Genomic DNA, 19,415 nt, shown 5'->3' with positions numbered 1-19,415 from the left:
CACTTCGCTTGAGGAATCCCAGTTCACTCATACCTTCACAGAGGTAACAGCTCAAATTGCCGCCGCTGCGGCGGAGTACCTCATGCAGGCCTCCATGGACGCTGCTACCTGCGCAGCGTTTGCCGCCTCAAATACCATAGCCATCCGTAGAGCTCTCTGGCTCCGACGATGGCGAACGGACTCTGCCTCCAAGAAGTCTCTCACGGGCCTTCCCTTTTTTCCAGAACGATTGTTTGGCGACTGTCTGGACAAGCTCATTTCTGACGCCACGGGAGGAAAGAGTACCTCCCTCCCCCAGCTGAAGTCCAGGACGTCCTTCACCAGACGTCCACAGTCCTCGTTCCGCTCCTTTCAGAACTCATTTGGTTGGTCGACATCCCGTGCTGTCCTCGCCACCAGCCGCGGACTGCGCAGGGACCAACCTTCTCAGCTCTCCCCGAAACGCACTTCGTCATGGCAGCCTAGACCGAAACAGTCCAGGACTAGGGAGACTCGGCCACGACGGAGGTCGACTGCAGCTCTTTCATCACTTCTGGGCTGCCACCTCAGACGACAAATGGGTGCGAGACCTTGTGTCTTCCGGTTACCACATAGAATTTCGGACCCGACCCCCGAGTTGGTTCTTTCTCTCAAACCCCCCAAAGACTCGAAAACGACGCAAAGCATTTTTCTCAGCAATCCACTCGCTCCAAACAGCAGGAGTGATAATACCTGTCCCAGACGACGAGAGGTTCGGGGTTTTTTTATTCCAACCTCTTTGTGGTCCCCAAAAAGGATGGGTCAGTTCGACCCATCCTGGACCTCAAACACCTAAACAAACGTGCACGTACGGAGATTCAGAATAGAGTCCCTAAGGTCCATTATTGCATCTATGGTCGAAGGGGAATTCCTCGCCTCCATAGACATAAAGGACGCGTACCTGCACATACCCATCGCCCCAGATCACCAAAAGTTCCTCCGCTTCGCAATTCAGGACTCCCACTTTCAATTCGTAGCTCTACCCTTCGGCCTTGCCACCGCACCAAGGGTCTTCACCAAAGTCATGGCGGCCGCCATGAGCGTCCTTCACGCCAGGGGAGTAGTCGTTCTCCCTTACTTGGACGACCTCCTCATCAAGGCCCCCTCCTTCCGCGACTGCTCAACCAGCGTACAGATCACTGTGGACACCCTATCCCGCTTAGGGTGGCTAGTGAATCTGGACAAATCATACCAGATCCCATCACGATCCATCACCTTCCTGGGCATGTCCCTGGACACCCGTCGGGGCTTGATCCTTCTCCCTCAGGACAAGGCGATCGCTCTTCAACGAGCGGTACGCTGCCTTCTTCGTCCTCCGTCTCGCTCCATTCGATTGAGCATGAAAGTGCTCGGCAGGATGGTGGCAGCTATGGAAGCAGTACCCTTTGCTCATCTGCACCTCCGCCCACTGCAGCTAGCCCTTCTAGCGGCCTGGGACAAGAGCCCCTTCTCCCTGGACAGACATCTTCACCTGACGCCTTCAGTCAGGTACGCACTCCGCTGGTGGCTTCGGTCCTCATCCCTATCGAAGGGGAGATCTTTTCTCCCAGTGAACTGGCTAGTCCTGACCACGGACGCCAGCCTCCTAGGCTGGGGAGCAGTGTATCGGCACCACACTGCTCAAGGACGTTGGACGCCCCAGGAGTGTTTCCTACCCATAAACATCCTGGAACTACGCGCGATCTTCCTCGCGCTCAGAGCGTTCTGCCCTCTGCTAGCGGGTCGTCGGATTCGAGTCCAATCGGACAATGCGACAGCTGTAGCCTATATCAATCGGCAGAGGGGCCCACAAGATCCTCAGCTGGGCCAAATCGTCGGGATCAGTGATATCAGCGGTACACATATCGGGGGTAGAGAACTGGGCAGCAGACTTTCTAAGTCGCCAAGGCCTGGCCGCCGGAGAATGGTCTCTCCACCCAGATGTGTTTCTACACATCTGCACTCGCTGGGGCACATCGGCGCGGATGCTCTAGTCTGCTCCTGGCACCAGTTCCGCCTGCCTTACATATTTCCACCTCTACCCCTGCTGCCGCGGGTAATCAGAAAGATCAAGGCAGAGGGATCCCGGTGATACTGATAGCACTGGACTGGCCCAGGCGCGCCTGGTACGCCGAATTAGTACAAATGCTCACAGACACACCGTGGCGCCTTCCAGACATCCCAGACTTGCTGACCCAAGGGCCCATTTCCCATCAGAACTTCAGAGCCCTGAAGCTGACGGCATGGCCATTGAGACCTGGGTATTAACAAGAGCGGGATTCTCCCCCGTGGTTATTTCCACCATGATCAGCGCTCGAAAGCCTGCTTCATCCCGCATTTACCACCGTACGTGGAAAATCTTCCTTTCATGGTGCAGGGAAACTAACGTCCAGCCTATGCCTCTGGCCATCCCCAGAATTTTCGACTTTCTACAGTCTGGCTTGCAAGCGGGGTTGGCTCTCAGTTCCTTTAAAGGGCAGGTCTCAGCGCTCTCAATCTTCTACCAATGCCGCTTGGCTCAAAAACCGCAAGTCAAGACCTTCCTCCAGGGCGTTTCCCATCTAGTTCCCCCGTACAAACGGCCGCTGGAACCATGGGACCTCAACCTCGTTCTGGACGGTCTCCAGAGGTCTCCCTTTGAACCCCTCAAGGAATCCTCCCTTGCTCTTCTGTCCTGGAAGGTAACATTCCTGGTGGCAATTACGTCCATCAGACGGGTTTCGGAGCTAGCAGCACTCTCTTGCCGCGAGCCTTTTCTGATTTTTCACCAGGACAAGGTGGTTCTGCGCCCCCTTCTGGATTTCCTTCCAAAGGTTCTTACCCCGTTTCATTTGAACGAGGACATTGTTCTGCCTTCCTTTTGTCCACACCCGGTTCATAGGGTGGAAAGGTCTCTGCATTCGTTAGACCTCGTCAGAGCTCTCAGATATTACATATCCAGGACAGCCCCCTTTAGGAAAACGGAGTCTTTGTTCGTCATTCCTGAGGGGCCTAAGAAGGGACAGGCAGCTTCAAAGGCGACTCTGGCTCGCTGGATTCGCTCTGCGATCCAGGAAGTCTACTGCTTGCAACTCAAGCCCATTCCTAGTGGGCTGCGGGCTCATTCCACACTAGCATTTGGCGCTTCATTGGCCATTCGGCATCAGGCTTCAGTGGAACAGGTGTGTAATGCTGCGACCTGGTCTAGCCTACATACGTTTTCAAAGCATTACAGAGTCCATACCCAGGTTTCAACTGCGGCAAATCTGGGTAGGAAAATTCTGCAAACTGCAGTAGAGCACCTCTCTCAGTAGGCGCTCCAGGCTGTCTGGGACTGGTTCCTAGTCCTTGGGTTGTGTTGTTTTCTTTCATGTTTCCCACCCATGGACTGCTTTAGGATGTCCCATGGTCCTGTGTCCCCCAATGAGGCGTCAGAGAAAAACGGATTTTTGTGTACTCACCGTAAAATCGTTTTCTCTTAGCCATCATTGGGGGACACAGCACCCACCCTGTTGCCCTGTTGGGCCTTGGTTCTCTCAGTACCTTATTTGGTTATGACTCTTCTTTTCTCATGTTCCTCTGTTGAGAAGTTTTTACTGTTTTTTTTCTCCTACTGCTTGTGTACTAAAACTGAGGTTGCCTGGCCCGGCCAGGGGGTGTATACTGCAGAGGAGGAGCTATGCTTTAGCATCTACTTAGTGTCCTCTTATGGATAGGCAGCATAACACCCATGGTCCTGTGTCCCCCAATGATGGCTAAGAGAAAACGATTTTACGGTGAGTACACAAAAATCCGTTTTTTGTGCAGATCGGAGTGATGCTGCTCTGATTTACACAAAGGAATCAGCAATCAGACTGCTGATTGTTATAGTCCACTTTGGGGCCTAGTAAAATAGAAAAAAAAATTTAAATGATAAAAAAACCTAAAAGTTCAAATCACCCCACATTCACCCCATTGAAATCAAAGAGTTAAAAAATAAGATATACACACATTTGGCATAGCCACGTTCAGGAATGCCCGATCTACCAAAATATAATATCATTTAATCTTATTGGTAAGTGGCGTAGCGGCAAAAAAAATTACAAATGCCAAAATTACTTTTTTTTGGTCGCCGCGAATTTTGCGCAAAATGCGATAACAGGCGATCAAAACGGCGTTTCTTTGCAAAAATGGTACTTTTTAAAACGTCAGCTCAAGACGCAACAAAAGAAGCCATCACTGAGCCATGTAACCCAAAAAATGAGAACGCTACAGATCATGGAAAATGGTGCAAAAAGTGTGCCTTTTTTTTTTTTTTTTTGGGGACAAAGTTCTGAATTTTTTTTTAACCCCTTAGATAAAAGTAAACAAGTAAATGTTTGGTATCTACGAACTCGTACTGACCGAGGCATTACACCGACACATCAGTTTTACCATATAGAGAACACAGTGAATAAAATCTCAAAAATAATCATGCAAGCACACTTTCTTTTTTTGTTGCAAATTTTTTGGGACTTGGAATTTTTTTTGCCGTTTTCCAGTACACTATATGGTAAAACTTATGGTTTCATTTAAAAGTACAACTCGTCCCGCAAAAAATAAGCCCTTATATGGCAAGATTGATGGAAAAATAAAAAAAGTTACGGCTTTCGAAAGAAAGGGAGCAAAAAAACAAACCGGAAAATCGCCTGGGGCTAAAGGGACTGTCTTTATATAGGAGTCAAAATGCACGCACACACACACACACACACACACACACACACACACACACACACACACACACACACACACACACACACGTAAAAGTAATTGATTACTGTCTGGATTTCTGTCTTAGTGACGTTACAGTCTAAGGCACATATGATTGCCTAAACCTAGTACGGTCACTGTACAAAGCACGCGGTACAGTTAATTTTGAAGGTTTTAATGTTACGTTGTTTCCTCATAGTTTTATAATCCTTAATTTGTGCATTATTTTACTCAGGGTGGAGTATATGGAAAAAAGTCGCCATTTACAAGAACAGTTGAATGAGCTGAAAACGGAAATAGAATCCTTAAAGTTGAAGGAACGTGAAAGCGCAATGGATATCATGCACGAGAATGCAGGCAGCAAACAGAATACAATCAAAAAGGTAAGGCACAGCGGAGGCTATAGACACAATGTAAAATCACCATCAATTGTCACAATTTCTCACGTTTTATTTTCTCTAATACTCTCCACAATTATATAACTCAGCACAAGCTCTTAATCATCTCACGATCAGATTTATTTTATGCCATAAAAATGATGGTCATGTCCTTTTTAAAAGTTAAATTAGTTGGTGGCGATAGCAATTTATAGAATCCACAATGAGATTACGTCCTTATTAAATTGATATAGGCATGGTGATGCATGAAAAATCTTGGTGAGATTTTTGTTATCTTTAAGTCACTTGCAGTTTCCTTTGACGTGAAACATTGGAGTCACCCCCACGTCTCAGTAATGCAGCAATTTTCTGCAGAGCTCATGGACTAAGAATGTGGACAGACTATGACTTGACGGGCGGTGAAGGATGGGTAAAATTTGTTTACTGTCTCAGACGCCAAGTTTCAAGACCCCAGTGTAGCCAGGTGTGGTGACGCATCCATCACACTACACAAGTCCAGTCTGTAGAGTTGAATACTGCCCTGTTTGCTGTATAAGAAGGCAATGTTCGTTTTATCTGCTGCATATTATCATGTTCACATGCCATGGCATTTTTGTTTTTTTCCTGTCAGGGAAGGAGAGCAGTCTGCATCTGAGAGTGCCGCGTAGTGTGTGCCAGGTATTGTGTATGTGTGTGTGCATGTAATGTTAATCTTTATGTCACTAACCTTTGTGTGTATGTATTTGAGTGCAGCTCTCCCATAGCATGAGGGGCTGTTTATTCCAAAGTAGCACTCTCTTTTTGCCTAACACATTTACACATTTTATTATTCCACAGCTTAAACCTATGTTAACTATTTTTACATGTACTTTACTTTTCCTCTGCTTCCTAATACTGTGAAAACTCTATTTATAAGGGTATTCTCAAGTTCGGAATTGTTGGAATAGGGGACAAAATCCCCATCACTGGGTGCGAACCACTGGGAACCCCATCGACCCTAAAATATGGGATTCTGAAAAGCTCCATGTGAATGGGAACGAACGGAGGTTGATCATGTGCACATTTGCTCTATTCATTCTTATGGGAGTGTGAAGACCAGCTGAGCTCTGTGCCTAGCTATCTCCGAATGTCCCATTAAAGGGATTATCTTGGCATTTCTTCCCCCCCCATATGGCGACTATTAATATACTGGCAGGTAGTTTTCAACTACCTTCCTGTTCAGCAACAATCTCTTTTGGCTCAGAATGAACATGGACCACTATTTCCTTTTGACAATTGTGTTGATTCCTTAAAGCCCACCAATCACCAGGATTTTCCTATATAAGCTAAAGCCAGTGCTATACTGGCACTATCATGCTGACTCTATACATACCTTTAGTGGTCAGCTAGGATGTTTAGGTTTTGAAACGTAAGCAAGTAAAGTTTGTAAAATCAGCAGCTTGTTGAGTAACAGCTGCGGCTGGGGGCGTATTCATAGTTATCCCCTCCCACTGTTATTTATGCTAATTCTATTATACAATAGTTTTACTTTGTATCTAAAAGGACCTGTACTGATTTCATACCCATGTGGCCAGAAGGGGTGGGGCTTCAGCCAACAGAAAAATGCTGCTTCCTGGTATAAGCTATGTTGGCTGAGGCCCCACCTCTTCTGGTCACATGGGTATGATATCCGCACAGGTCCTTTTAGTCAAAGTAAAACGACAACTAAAGGTATGTATAGAATCATCAAAACCATAAATAATCTGATCAAAGAGGATCGACTAAAGCAAAACCAGAAGGAAAAAACCTCTAAAACATAAATTTTTAAATTTAATGTTTTAGAGGTTTTTTTCCTTCTGGTTATGTATAGAATCAGCCTGATAGTGCCAGTATAGCACTGGCTTAAGGTTATATAGGAAAATCCTGGTGATTGGTGTGATTTAACCCCTTAAGCTCCCGGGCATTTTGCGTTTTTCCGTTTTGCTTTTTTTTTTTTCCTCTTTCTTCTGAGAGCTGTAACATTTTTCCATCAATCTTGCCAGTACACTATATGGTAAACCTTATGGTTTCATTTAAAACTACAACTCGTCCCGCAAAAAAACAAGCCATTATATATATATATATAATGGCTTGTTTTTTGCGGGATGAGTTGTAATTTTCAATGAAACCATAAGTTTTACCATATGGTGTACTGGAAAACAGCAAAAAAATTTCAAGTGTGGAAAAACTGCAAAAAAAAGTGTGATCGCACAATAGTTTTTGGGATATTTTATTCACCATGTTCACTATATGGTAAAACTGATGTATCACTGTGATGCCTCATGCCGGTGCGACTTTGGAGACCCCAAACAAGTATAGGTTTACTTGTATCTAAGGGGTTAAAAAAATTCACAAGTTTGTCCAAAAAAGTAGCACACGTTTTGCGCCATTTTCCGAAACCCCTGGCGTTCTTATTTTTTGGTATCTATGGCTCAGTGACTGCTTATTTTTTGTGCCTTGAGCTGTCGTTTTTAACCGCACCATTTTTGTGCAGATGCTACATTTTGATCGCCTGTTATTGCATTTTGCGCAAAATTTGCGGCGACCAAACACCGTAATTTTGACGTTTGGAATTTTTTTGCCACTACGCCGTTTAATGATCAGATTAATTGATTTTATAATTTGATAGATCGGGCATTTCTGAATGCAGCGATACCAAATATGTGTATTTTTTTATTTTTTTAATCCTTTAATTTTTAATAGGGCGAAAGGGGGGTGATTTGAACTTTTAAGTTTTTAATTTTTTTTTTAAATTTTTTTAAAACTTTTTGTTCTTTTTTTTATTTTACTAGGTCCCTTAGGAGGCTATATGGATCAGCAGTCTGATCGCTCTTCCATATCGCCAGATCACAGCTACAGAACTGAGATCTGCAGATATGATGCTTTACTCTCAATGCCGGAACTATTCTGGCATTGAGAGAAAGTGACTCATGTTAGCTACAGGCATCATCACATGACCCTGTGCTACCATGGCAACCACTGGAAGTCACGTGATCACGTCACGTGACTTCCGATGGGGATTAATAGTCACGAGATGTAAGGGGTTAATAGTCGCGAGTGGAACGCGATTCCACTAATGACTAGCAGGCACACATGTAACTGTTGAAATCAGCTGATATGTGTGCGGATCGCCGCGTCCTGCCCACAGCAGGGGGCGGGGATTAAACTCGCACGATCCATGACGTACCCAGTACGTCATGGGTCGCTAAGGGGTTAAAAGTAATCTTCAGCAAGTTTTTGCTACCTCATCTGAGAGCAGCATGATGTGGGCAAAGAGACTCTGAATCTAAAAATTGATCAGTTTACTGGGTGCTGTGGTTCTGACAGTTTTTAGATTTAGCAATGCAGTAGAGCTGAGAAAGCTTCCCAGGCTCTCTATTCACAAAGTCTATAGATAGTGAGCTGCTAATCACAGCAGGGGCCATGCGGAGTAGATGACCTTTAGCTGAACTAGTCCAGCAATGATAAACTTCTGAAGCTAAACCAAACATTGCACATAAACAGCGGGGATCTTGATATGAGAAGCACAGCTGAAACCTGTGTGTAAACCATTACAGCATGATGTCTTCAGTTTCATAGCAAAAACTTGCTGACAGATTCCCTTTCATACCATGTACAGTCTGCTGACATTTTCCGCTAGGAAGATGCTAAATACTTTACAATAATAGCTAATGGGAAGGCTAAAAAAAGACAACTGGAAAAAGGCCAGGTGTTTTTTGAGTGTTTTGTTAGCATGTTTGCTTAAAAATGTTTTTGCCAATGTCTTCCTCGTTGTTTATTGAAATTTAAAAATATTTGGAAGATAACAGCAAAGTGAAACCTGCAAAACAAAAATTTAAAGCAGAAAAAAGCGTATTGGCTATCATAGTTCTCGGCAAGTGCAATACAGGATGATGCACCGCCATGAACAATGATCTTTTTTGCTGCTCATCGTTCACAATTACAGTATCTTTTAGTATTTTAATGGAGCTTAAGAAAGTCAACCACCCATAATTGCATGAAAAATTAGCCATCTAGAAAGTTGGGCATATAAATATCCTTGACTGACCAGGATGATGACCCATATCTCTAGCCAGTCAGATACCTCTTGGCTAAACAGATATTTCATGTGTATGGACTCTTCACTATCTGTGGAGTGCAGAAAACTGGACATACTTAGGCTATGTGTCCACGGTAGACTGTTGCTGCGGATTTTTCTGCATGAAAAGCCGCAACTTTCGCGGCAAATCCGCACCTTTTTTTGCCGCGGAATTGCCGCGGATTTTGATGCGGATTTTTTTTTTCCCCATTCTATAGCCAAAGTCCGGATCAAAATCCGCAACAATAATTGACATGCTGCAGATTTTTCCGAATCAAAATCCGCGGCAAATCCGCCGCGGAAAAATCCGCAGCATGGACACAGCATTTCCAAAATGCCATTGCAATGGCTTGGAAGTGCAGCTGCTGCAGATTTTCGGAAAATCCGCGGCTTTTCCGCGAGAAATCCGCGGCAAAATCTGCGCATTTTCCGCAGCGTGGCCACATGGCCTTAAGGTTCCAAGAAAGAACCAGCAACATTTTTAATTTCCCGTGATTGTGACTAGAAACGAAAAATAATATCGGCTTGTTCACATTCTGTATTTTTGTGTTTAATCTCTTTTTATGAAACTTTCAAGAAATTACAGAAGATAAATAACAGTATGTATAGTCGACTTATATCAACTTAAATCAATTATATAGTTGCAACCAAAAAACAAATACAAAGTTAGTGTGAGACCACATATAGCGAAAGGTTCCCTGAAAAAGGCTATAGGTCTCTACAGGAACAAGGTGAATCAACAAATAAGTCTCGGTGACTTTGTTATTATATCAGGTAGTCTAAAAGAACCACTTCTCTTTCTCTAGGCTTTTTGCTCTATCTAGAGAAGAAAGAAAGAGAGGAAAGGGAAGGGGAGAGGAAAAGAGAGGGGGAGAAGAAAGGGAGCGGAGGGTTTCATAAAGAGTTTTCTCGACATTAAGGGGAACCAGATATCAGGATTTTAGTATATAAGGTAAAGTCAGTGCAATTATCTCCGGCACCATGTTTTTGAAGCCCGCATTACCCAGTTTGGTGTCTGAGAGGGCGGCGCATGCGCCCTCGCATCTTCAGATCTCGTTGTGACCGTGGGAGCATGCGTGGTCACAACAGGATTGGAGAACAGCTGATCTTACCCCGATTAGCTGCAGCTACGATATTGTCTGCTGCAGCTAATCGGTAAGATCAGCTGTTCTCCAGTCCTGTTGTGACCATGCACGCTCCCGTGGTCACAACGTGATCTGAAGATGCGAGGGCGCATGCGCCGCCCTCTCAGACACCAAACTGGGTAATGCGGGCTTCAAAAGCATGGCGCTGGAGATAAACGCTATGCGTAGGCGCCAACTCAGACGCCGTGTTACTGAATAGAGAAATTTGCATACAGCCACAGAGAGGGAGGAACGGGGGTGGTGGGGGGCGGGAATCATGTGCATAAACCGCCCGGATATTATCTGTAGAAGTGCAAATGTTAGTCAAAAAGTGGATGAATTTTCAAACTTCATAAACTTGAATTTCACAGCCTAAACATCCGAGTTGCCCACTAATGGTATGTACAGCCTGTGCCTGATTGTGCCAGTACTGCACTGGCTGCACCTTATATACCAAAATCCTGATGTTTGGTTCCCTTTAATTCCCACATTCGCTTAGGGGAGAATACAAGAGGTTCTGCCAAGGATTTTTTTTTACCTCCCCTTCCTCCCCCACTAAGTGAGGGGGTGGAATAATTTAAGTCACAGTCTCAAATAAAGACCTGAAGGAGGGGGAGTCCAAGAACAGAATCCAAGGGCTTGAAACTCTGACAAATTTTTCCGTTGAGCCATTTAATTACGCAGTCAGGTCTTCCATTTTACATAGGTTAGTCATCTCTGCGAACCAATCTGTCATACTCGGAACTCCCGGGGATCTCCAGTGTCTAGGGATCAGAGTGTGGAGACACGGGGCTCAGTGGGTGCTCTCGTCCACTAAAACCCACCGCCTTTAGAAAGACAGCGTGGCTCAGGGCTCATCCCAACTGAACGCCGGCCTCCTTAACCGTGGGCGTAACACTACTCAGACTACACAGGGTGAGGGAACCACAATAATTAGACTTTATTGGATCCCCAAACAATTAACAGCACATAACACATAACCAGCAAAACACACAAATGTAACAGGCAAGAGTCTCACCCTCCCGCTGGCTCACCAGGGATTTAGAATGTCCATGCCTCAGAGGTTCCAGGGCTATTTACTCCAATCCAGCAGCACCCCGCTTTTGGCGAGCACCCACCGAGAAAGGAATAATGCCAGCTTTAGGAAGCTGGCTGAGGTCTGCAAAGTCTGTAACAGGTGACTGAACTGTCCCAACCTGAGTGTCCTCCTTAGGTAGTCCTGGTATGATGATACAATCCTGGCAGTCGGAGTCGAAATCCCTAGGCTGTGGGTATGGTCTCCAACCGGAACCGGAGTCCCTAGATTGAAGCCATAAGATATCCTGATCCTCTAGTCTGCTCCAAAGAGCTTAGACTGGATCCATCAGCATCCATCAACAACCTGGTGGCTTAAAGAAATCCCTTTTATAGCCACAGCCTTCCACTTGGATACACTGCGTCCTCATCGATTGGTTGGACAAGATCGCCTCTCCCATTGGATGAATCTCAAGCTGCATGGACAATGTTCATCCAAATGATGTCTACAGAAAGACTGAAGATATCTACATGGAGTCTGCAAGTCACAGACTCGACAATGGCTACTAAGGTAATCACATTAGCAATACACAACTACGTTACAATGGTTACTGAAAGAGTCTGGAGAAACAATACGTCTGGCTTTCAGTGGCCAACACAATTACATGAGTAAACAAGAGTCTTGTAAAAACAATGAGGGACTTATCCCCCGTCTATAAACAATCTATCATCCCGTCTGGCTGAATGTTAAGAAACTTTAACCCATGAGAGTCCATGTCGTCACACAGAGTTCGAGCCGTTGAAAGGCAAAAGCGCCGTAAGTCCGATTTCTGCGCTTTTATGGATTCGTGCAGGATCGACAATAGCGCAATCTCTGGGGTCGCAAGTAGATTGTCGCTACTTATCCTCTTGTATACTGAGAAGACAGAGCGCCAAAATGTCCTGATATCGTCGCAGCTCCACCATATATCCAGCACAGTGCCCCTTCCTCTACCGCAACGCCAACACCTACACTCTGTATTTTTGTAGCCTTTTTTCTACGCTTTTTTGCTGCTTATTTTTACCTCTTGAACCTACAATTTTTCATTTTATTTTAATCAGCAGAATGTCACTTTTTTTCAGCATTTTTGAAGCTTTTTTTACCCTTTCAACTGAATGGGGAAAACACGCAAGCAAAGAAATCACACAAAAACATGGCATTTTGTATTTTACGCAACATTTTTACTGTCAACTTTTTTGCAGCAGAAAAATCGAAATGTTCACAAAACCAATACCTGAATATGAACACAAGATAAGTAACAAAGTATTTACAAAGTGATACAACCCCATTTTTGTAGCAAGTATTATGAGAAACTAAATATTTATCGGTTCAATGTCAGTGGGTACCGTGTCTGTTGTTGGCTGCAGCCCCTCCTGTCTTGTAAGAGCACATTTGATTTGATGGGTATTGATTTTGTTTGACATGATCAGAATGGAGTTAAGATGAGTTTTCTGGGGACTGACTTATCAGGATTGACTCTGGAAGGCATTTAACAGTTTGTAATGCAAAGAAACATTTTGATTAAAACGATTTACAGATTTGTTTACCCTCACCGCTATTACATGCAATGATTGCAATAAAAAAGTGCTTTTTTCAGGACAGATCTCAAAACTTGCAGGGGTTAAATATCTTTTATTATTAAGAATATGATGGTGCCTAGCTCCACGTGACAAGTTTGCTATTTAACTAGGTGTCTAATCCATTATCTTTCATGTAATAGTAGTATTATATAACCATTTATTGCCAGTGTGTTTATATGAGCAAAGATTTTCTGCCTGTATAGATAAATTAGCTTTAAAACAAGAAATTTCAAAAGGTACTGCAACAATTCTCTAGGCATCGTCAGATAGTATGATTCAACATTCCCTACATTCATTTTTCTAAAGGGTTATTCTTGCAAGCAGCCTTTTTGTTCTTTCTATAGGATATCTTATAGCTGGTAACCTTTGAGACTTACTTTGGCCTTTTCTATAACATTCCTGGAAGAAGCGCTACAAGTGCGAAATGTGCGTTGGAGAGGGTGTGGGACGCCATTACCTTTGTTTACTGTTCCCCTGTAGGTATATTGTTATTATTAGGTTTTCCTATGGTTTATTATAGCCATTATATCTTTATAATTGCACACTTGTGTCACTATTTGTACTCATATATAGATATATATTTAGAATTTTCTCTATACGGGGTGACTTTTACATGATTTTTTGACCTGGTGTTCCCAACATTATAATCTTCTGATACATAGTTACCCTTTGAGGGGTCTGTTTGCTTGAGACATCTTGTCTTTTAATGCTTTATATTTAATAACAAAAATTAATTTTATGCAATTCGCATAATTTGTTGGTGTTTTACATCTAAGTGTATTTATTCCCTAATATTGGTTGTTTTTTGGTGTTGATGAATTAAAAATATCTTGCCAAACATCTTTTGCCCTTTGCCTTGTGCTTAAAGCAGCAGGAGAATTTGGGATCTATGTTCTCTAGCGGTTGGAACCCCATTAAGTGTGATTTTCAGTCCATAGACGCTGGTGGTGTTGTAGAACACAGTTCTGTGTCATTTCCTGGTGCTGTTTACCACATGTATGAACACAGTGAATAAATCTAGCAATTGTTCAGGAATACGTAGGCTGCGTTTCTTGCTACATTTTTTTTGGTGCAGTTTGTTGCCCAAAACTGCATATCTTTCCTAATCCCAGGAAAGTCTATGAGAATTCAGAAATTTTGTGGACACATTGCTTTTTTTGCCTGCGGTTTTGGGTTAACAATAAAACCTGCAGCATGTCAATTCTTTATGCGTTTTTGTCCTGCTTTTTTTTTTTTTTTTTTCCTTTTAGTCCTTCCAGCCATTGATTTCACGAAAAAAAAGAAAAATGCATGGGCAAAAAAAACACCTCCCCTTGAGAAAGCATTTTTGCGAAACTTTCTATTATAGTTATGGATTGTTCATTCTCCTGTTATTTCAGTCACATATATACTGTTATTAATTATGCATCCCAGTGTGAGGATGTCGCTCTACTATCTGAAGCTGGGTTACATCAGTGACCAGTTTATTGTAAGCTATTGTATATACCGGTAATTGTGCTGCGTTTTTTTCCCTTCTGAAATTTCTCCACCTGGGGTGTATATTGCCTCCTTATTTTTCTGACCGTTTTTTTGTATACTATGTGTAATATTTTTTATATATATATATATATATAAATATATAAATAAATAAATATAAATATATCAATTTTTTTATATTGATTTTTACCTCTGGTGGTTGCTTTTAATTGCTCCTGCTATATACAGTATGTTGTTGCTCTTTAGCGCATTCCACCAGATGCGATTTTTGGATGGCTCCTGACCTGTTCTAATCCCTTATGTCTCATGAATCTTGCATTGATTATTGATACAATGTAAAGTAGGTGCTGGGTAAAGGTGCTGGACTGGCCAAGCATGTCTCCAGACCTAAACCCTATTGAGCATCTGTGGGGCATCCTCAAACAGAAGGTGGAGGAGTGCAAAGTCTCTAACATCCACCAGCTCCATGATGTTGTCATGGAGGATGGAAGAGGTTCCAGTGGCTCCTGTGAAGCTCTAGTGAATTCCATGCCCAAGAGAGTTAAGACAGTGCTTGAAAATAATGGTGGCCACACAAAATATTGACACTTTGGACACAATTTGGCCATTTTCACTTAGGGGTGTACTCACTTTTGTTGCCAGTGGTTTACACATTATTGCTGTGAGTTATTTAGAGGGCACCAAAGTTACACTGTTATACAAGCTGGACACTGACTACTTTACATTGTATCAAAGTGTCATATCTTCAGTGTTGTCACATGAAAAGATCATATATATATATATATATATATATATATATATATATATATATATATAAAAATATGAGGGGCTGCTGATAAGTCTTTGGCTTTGTGATCTTTTTTTTGTTTGTATGGTAACGAATGTTACATCACATGAAAGCCTTATGTGTCTAATATAGGTTTTCAAAATGTTGTGTTTGTTGCTTATGGCAACAGTGTTCTACGCATGCAGGAAAACAAAATGGAGGGGTCTAATGCGATATTCACAGCAACTGAGAGCAGAGGAGTGATAAAATTCTTGCTTCTACAAGGAAAGTCCGCGAAGGATATTAATGGTGATATGTCGCAGACATTGGGGGAGCAATGCCCTTCATATTCCACAGTCAAGAACTGGGTTGCCAGATTTAAATCGGGCCATTTCAGCACCAATAATGAGGAAAGTCCTGGACGACCGAGAGTGGTTGTTGTTCAGGAGATCGTCAATGCTGTGCACAACCTCCTACTGGAGAATCGACGTATTTCAGCTAAAGCAATGGCAGACATCATGGGGATTTCCCGTGAATGTGTTTGTGTCATTATCATGAACATTTGGACACGAGGAAGCTGTCTGAAAAGTGTGTCCCCAAATGTTTGACAAGAGATCAGAGAAGCATGCGAGTGAAAACTTCCCGGTCCATTTGTCAGTGTTATTCGGACTGATAAGAACTTCCTGGATCAACTGGTCGCTATGGATGAGACCTGGATTTATTTGTATGACCCTGAAAACAAGGAGCAGTAAAGAGGGGAGGCACAGTGGTACTCCTCGTCCAAAGAAATTCAGGGGGCAAAAATCAGCCACTAAGATAATGGTGCCTGTGTTCTGGGATAAGGAGGGCGTGCTGCTCGTGGACTACCTTCTAAAAGATTCCACCATCAATGTAAGGTATTACATTGAACTTTTGTTCCAATTGAAGGCAGCTTTGAAGGCCAAAATGCGCGGCAAGCTGTCCAAAGGGATCTTGTTCCTGCAAGACAACGCCTCCGCTCACACTGCACAAGTGACCATGGCAAAACTGGCAGAGCTGGGCTTCCAGCTGGTTGACCACCCACCTTATTCACCAGATTTAGCTCCCTCCGACTATCATCTGTTTCCAAACCTGAAGAAACACCTCAAGGGTACCAAATATCACACCATTTCTGATGCCATGGCTGCTACTGATGCCTGGTTTGAGGCACAACCAAAATCCTTTTTTTTTTTTGTAAGCTTACAGAACTTGGAATACCGATGTAAGAAGTGTGCTGGCTTCAGTGGAGAGTATGTGGAATAAACGTAAAGGTTCATAATACTATCTTGTTTCTTTCTGGGGATAAAGGCAAAGGCTCATCGCAAGGCCCTTGTGTGTATGTATGTTATATAAAAGTAAATAAATAGAAAATATGATATATATATCATATTTTCTATTTATTTATTTTCTTACAAAAATGTGAGTGGTGTACTGAAGCCAGACTCCCTAATCAACATTGTCATGATAACACGCAATAAAACAGGCACTGCCTAGCAGTCACCAGTAAAACCACTGCTCTTAACCTGCTTTTCTCCAACACAGAGCAATATGTGGTCTGACAGACACATCTGTGCTCAAGCTCCAATGCTCTTTTTTACTGTTCTGCCAACAAGGGAGCAGCAATGAACTCATTTGCCAAGATGCTCTATTAATTTGTTGACGGCATTTGTCTATTGAGCACCATTGCAATAAATAGTAAATATCTGGTCTTATTGGGGTTGCAGTTTCGTTAAGGTTGCCTTTTTTGTTTTCCTTTTGGCAAATACATGGAGTGTTCAATTTTCTAGCAGGTTAGAGAACAGTTATTTAACATGTTGTGTTTTTTTTTATATTTTTTTTAACGAATATAATACAATGTGATTTAAGATAAATTGGAAACATTTTAGAATATTCAAGCTCATATAAAGATTCAATATTATTGTTAGAATGCACTTAAAATGTGATTTATATAAATTGGCACTAATTATATTGTATACTGTATTTATACACCTCTCAATGAACTGCCCACAGATTAATATTTCTCGATAGTCTTCTTGGGGAACACAGAACCATGGGATAGTCTGCTGCCATCTGGAGGCTGACACTATTATTGCATCTAAATAAAATTTGCTCCTTTCTGGCAGACCATACCTTGCATATATAGTAAGGCTATGTGCGCATGTTGCGTTCTCTGCAGTGCGGAAAAGAACGCACCCTCTGGCAGACTGGACACTGCGTTTATAAAATAAAATGCATCCACAACGCATGCATTTTGGATGCTTTTTCCATGCGTTTTGCATGCGTTTTGGATGCATTTTTGACAGTGCGTTCCCCCGGCAATTCAGCTCTGCTACATGCCGGCTGACAGCAGACACAGACAAGAGTCACGCGATGAGAATGAACTCGGGTGAACTGCACCCGACTTAATTGTCATACCGCGGCTCTGTCTGTGTGTGGCGTCCCGATTATTATCTTCCCTGCACACATCCCGACATTACCGCCTACATCCCCGCACACATCCCGACATTACCGCCTACATCCCCGCACACATCCCGACATTACCGCCTACATCCCCGCACACATCCCGACATTACCGCCTACATCCCCGCACACATCCCGACATTACCACCTACATCCCCGCACACATCCCGACATTACCGCCTACATCCCCGCACACATCCCAACATTACCGCCTACATCCCCGTACACATCCCGACATTACCGCCGACATCACCGCACACATCCCGACTCTACAGCCCTCATCATCACCGCACACACCCCAACACTACAGCCCTCATCATCACCGCACACACACCGGCACTACCGCATCCTTCAGCACCGCACACACACAGGCATTACCTCAGTGATGTCCCCGCTGACAGCGCAATTCACTTTAGTTGCTGCGTGGAGCTCACAGGGGCGGCGGTTTTCTACTGCCGCTCCTGTACGCTTCATGTAGCAGAGCTGAGAGCGTCGCGGGACCTCTGGATTACGCCGGACCTGGAGGGGAGGGGATTTTAATAAAGTGGTGAAAGAGGGTGTTTTTTTGTCTTTTATTAAAAATAAATTATTTTTTCGGGTGTATGTGTTTATTTACTTTCACTTACAGGTTAATTATGGAAGGTATCTCGGGGAGACGCCTGTCTTGATTAACCTAGGACTTAGTGGCAGCTATGGGCTGCTGCCATTAACCCCTTATTACCCCGATTGCCACTGCACCAGGGCAATTCGGGATGAACCGGGTAAAATCCTGGGACTGTCGCATCTAATGGATGCGGCAATTCTGGGCAGCTCCTGGCTAATATTGTTAGGTTGGGGGGCTCCCCATAACGTGGCGCTCCCCATCCTGAGAATACCAGCCTTCAGCCGTGTGGCTTTATCTTGGCTGGTATCAAAATTGGGGGTGACCGCACGTCATTTTTTTTTAATTATTTATTTATTTTACTGAACGATATAGAACCGCCCACCTGCGGCTGTGATTGGTTGCAGTGAGACAGCTGTCACTCAGTGTGGGGGCGTGTCTGACTGCAACCAATCATAGGCATCGGTGGGCGGGGAAAGCAGGGAATACGAGATTGAATAATGAGCGGCTGGCATTTTCAAAAGCAGGAGAAGCCGCCAGAGCAGTGTGACAGCCATGCAGCGCACCGCCGGTGATCGGGGATCAGTGAGTATGATAGAGGGGGAGAGACTGACCGACGGACAGAGGGTGGGACAGACAGAGAGACCTACCGAGAGAGACAGACAGAGCGACCAACTGACAGAGAAAGAGACCGACCGACGGACAGAGGGAGATTCACCGACATCCACAGACAGAAATTGACCAACATTGACAGAGACTGAAAAGACCTGCGTTTTGCTTGTCAAAAAAGCATGCAGAACGCAACAAAAATGCAGTCCAAGTGCATTTTGGTTGCGTTCTGACCCACATCATTGATTTCAATGGGTGGAGAACGCAGCTACAACGCACAAAAGAAGTCGCATGCTGCTTTTTTTTTCCATAGAGATTTTGGGCATCCAAAACGCAGCGTTTACAAACGCAGCGTGTGCATTCATTTTTCGGCTTTATCATAGACTTTGCTGGGGAAGCTGAATGCATGCAGTTACGCTGCAGTTCAAAACGCGGGATAAAACGCAACGTGCGCACATAGCCTCAGTCTTCCTTAGTATCCAGTACTGTCAGTTGGAGGCAAAATCTATCCCAGACCTGTGTCAGGCAAGGCACCAACCTTAGATTTGCT

General features: G+C 43.8%; 1 protein-coding gene across 3 annotated transcripts in view; it reads left to right on the top strand.

The window, feature by feature from the left end:
- Positions 1-19,415, top strand: part of NF2 (NF2, moesin-ezrin-radixin like (MERLIN) tumor suppressor) — a 168,342-nt gene that overhangs the window by 122,958 nt on the left and 25,969 nt on the right. For 2 of the 3 annotated variants that reach the window (XM_075341618.1, XM_075341624.1), the window contains one exon: positions 4,940-5,087. In XM_075341618.1, coding sequence (XP_075197733.1) covers positions 4,940-5,087 — 148 coding nt within the window. Of the gene's footprint in view, positions 1-4,939; positions 5,088-5,712; positions 5,760-19,415 lie in introns of all 3 variants that reach the window. The other variant, XM_075341632.1, reaches the window with a different exon arrangement.

The sequence above is a fragment of the Anomaloglossus baeobatrachus genome, chromosome 1 (genome assembly GCF_048569485.1).
Source record: "Anomaloglossus baeobatrachus isolate aAnoBae1 chromosome 1, aAnoBae1.hap1, whole genome shotgun sequence".
NCBI classification, from domain to species: domain Eukaryota; kingdom Metazoa; phylum Chordata; class Amphibia; order Anura; family Aromobatidae; genus Anomaloglossus; species Anomaloglossus baeobatrachus.
Note: the sequence above shows the minus strand (reverse complement) of the source record. Positions and strands in the feature narration are given on the sequence as shown.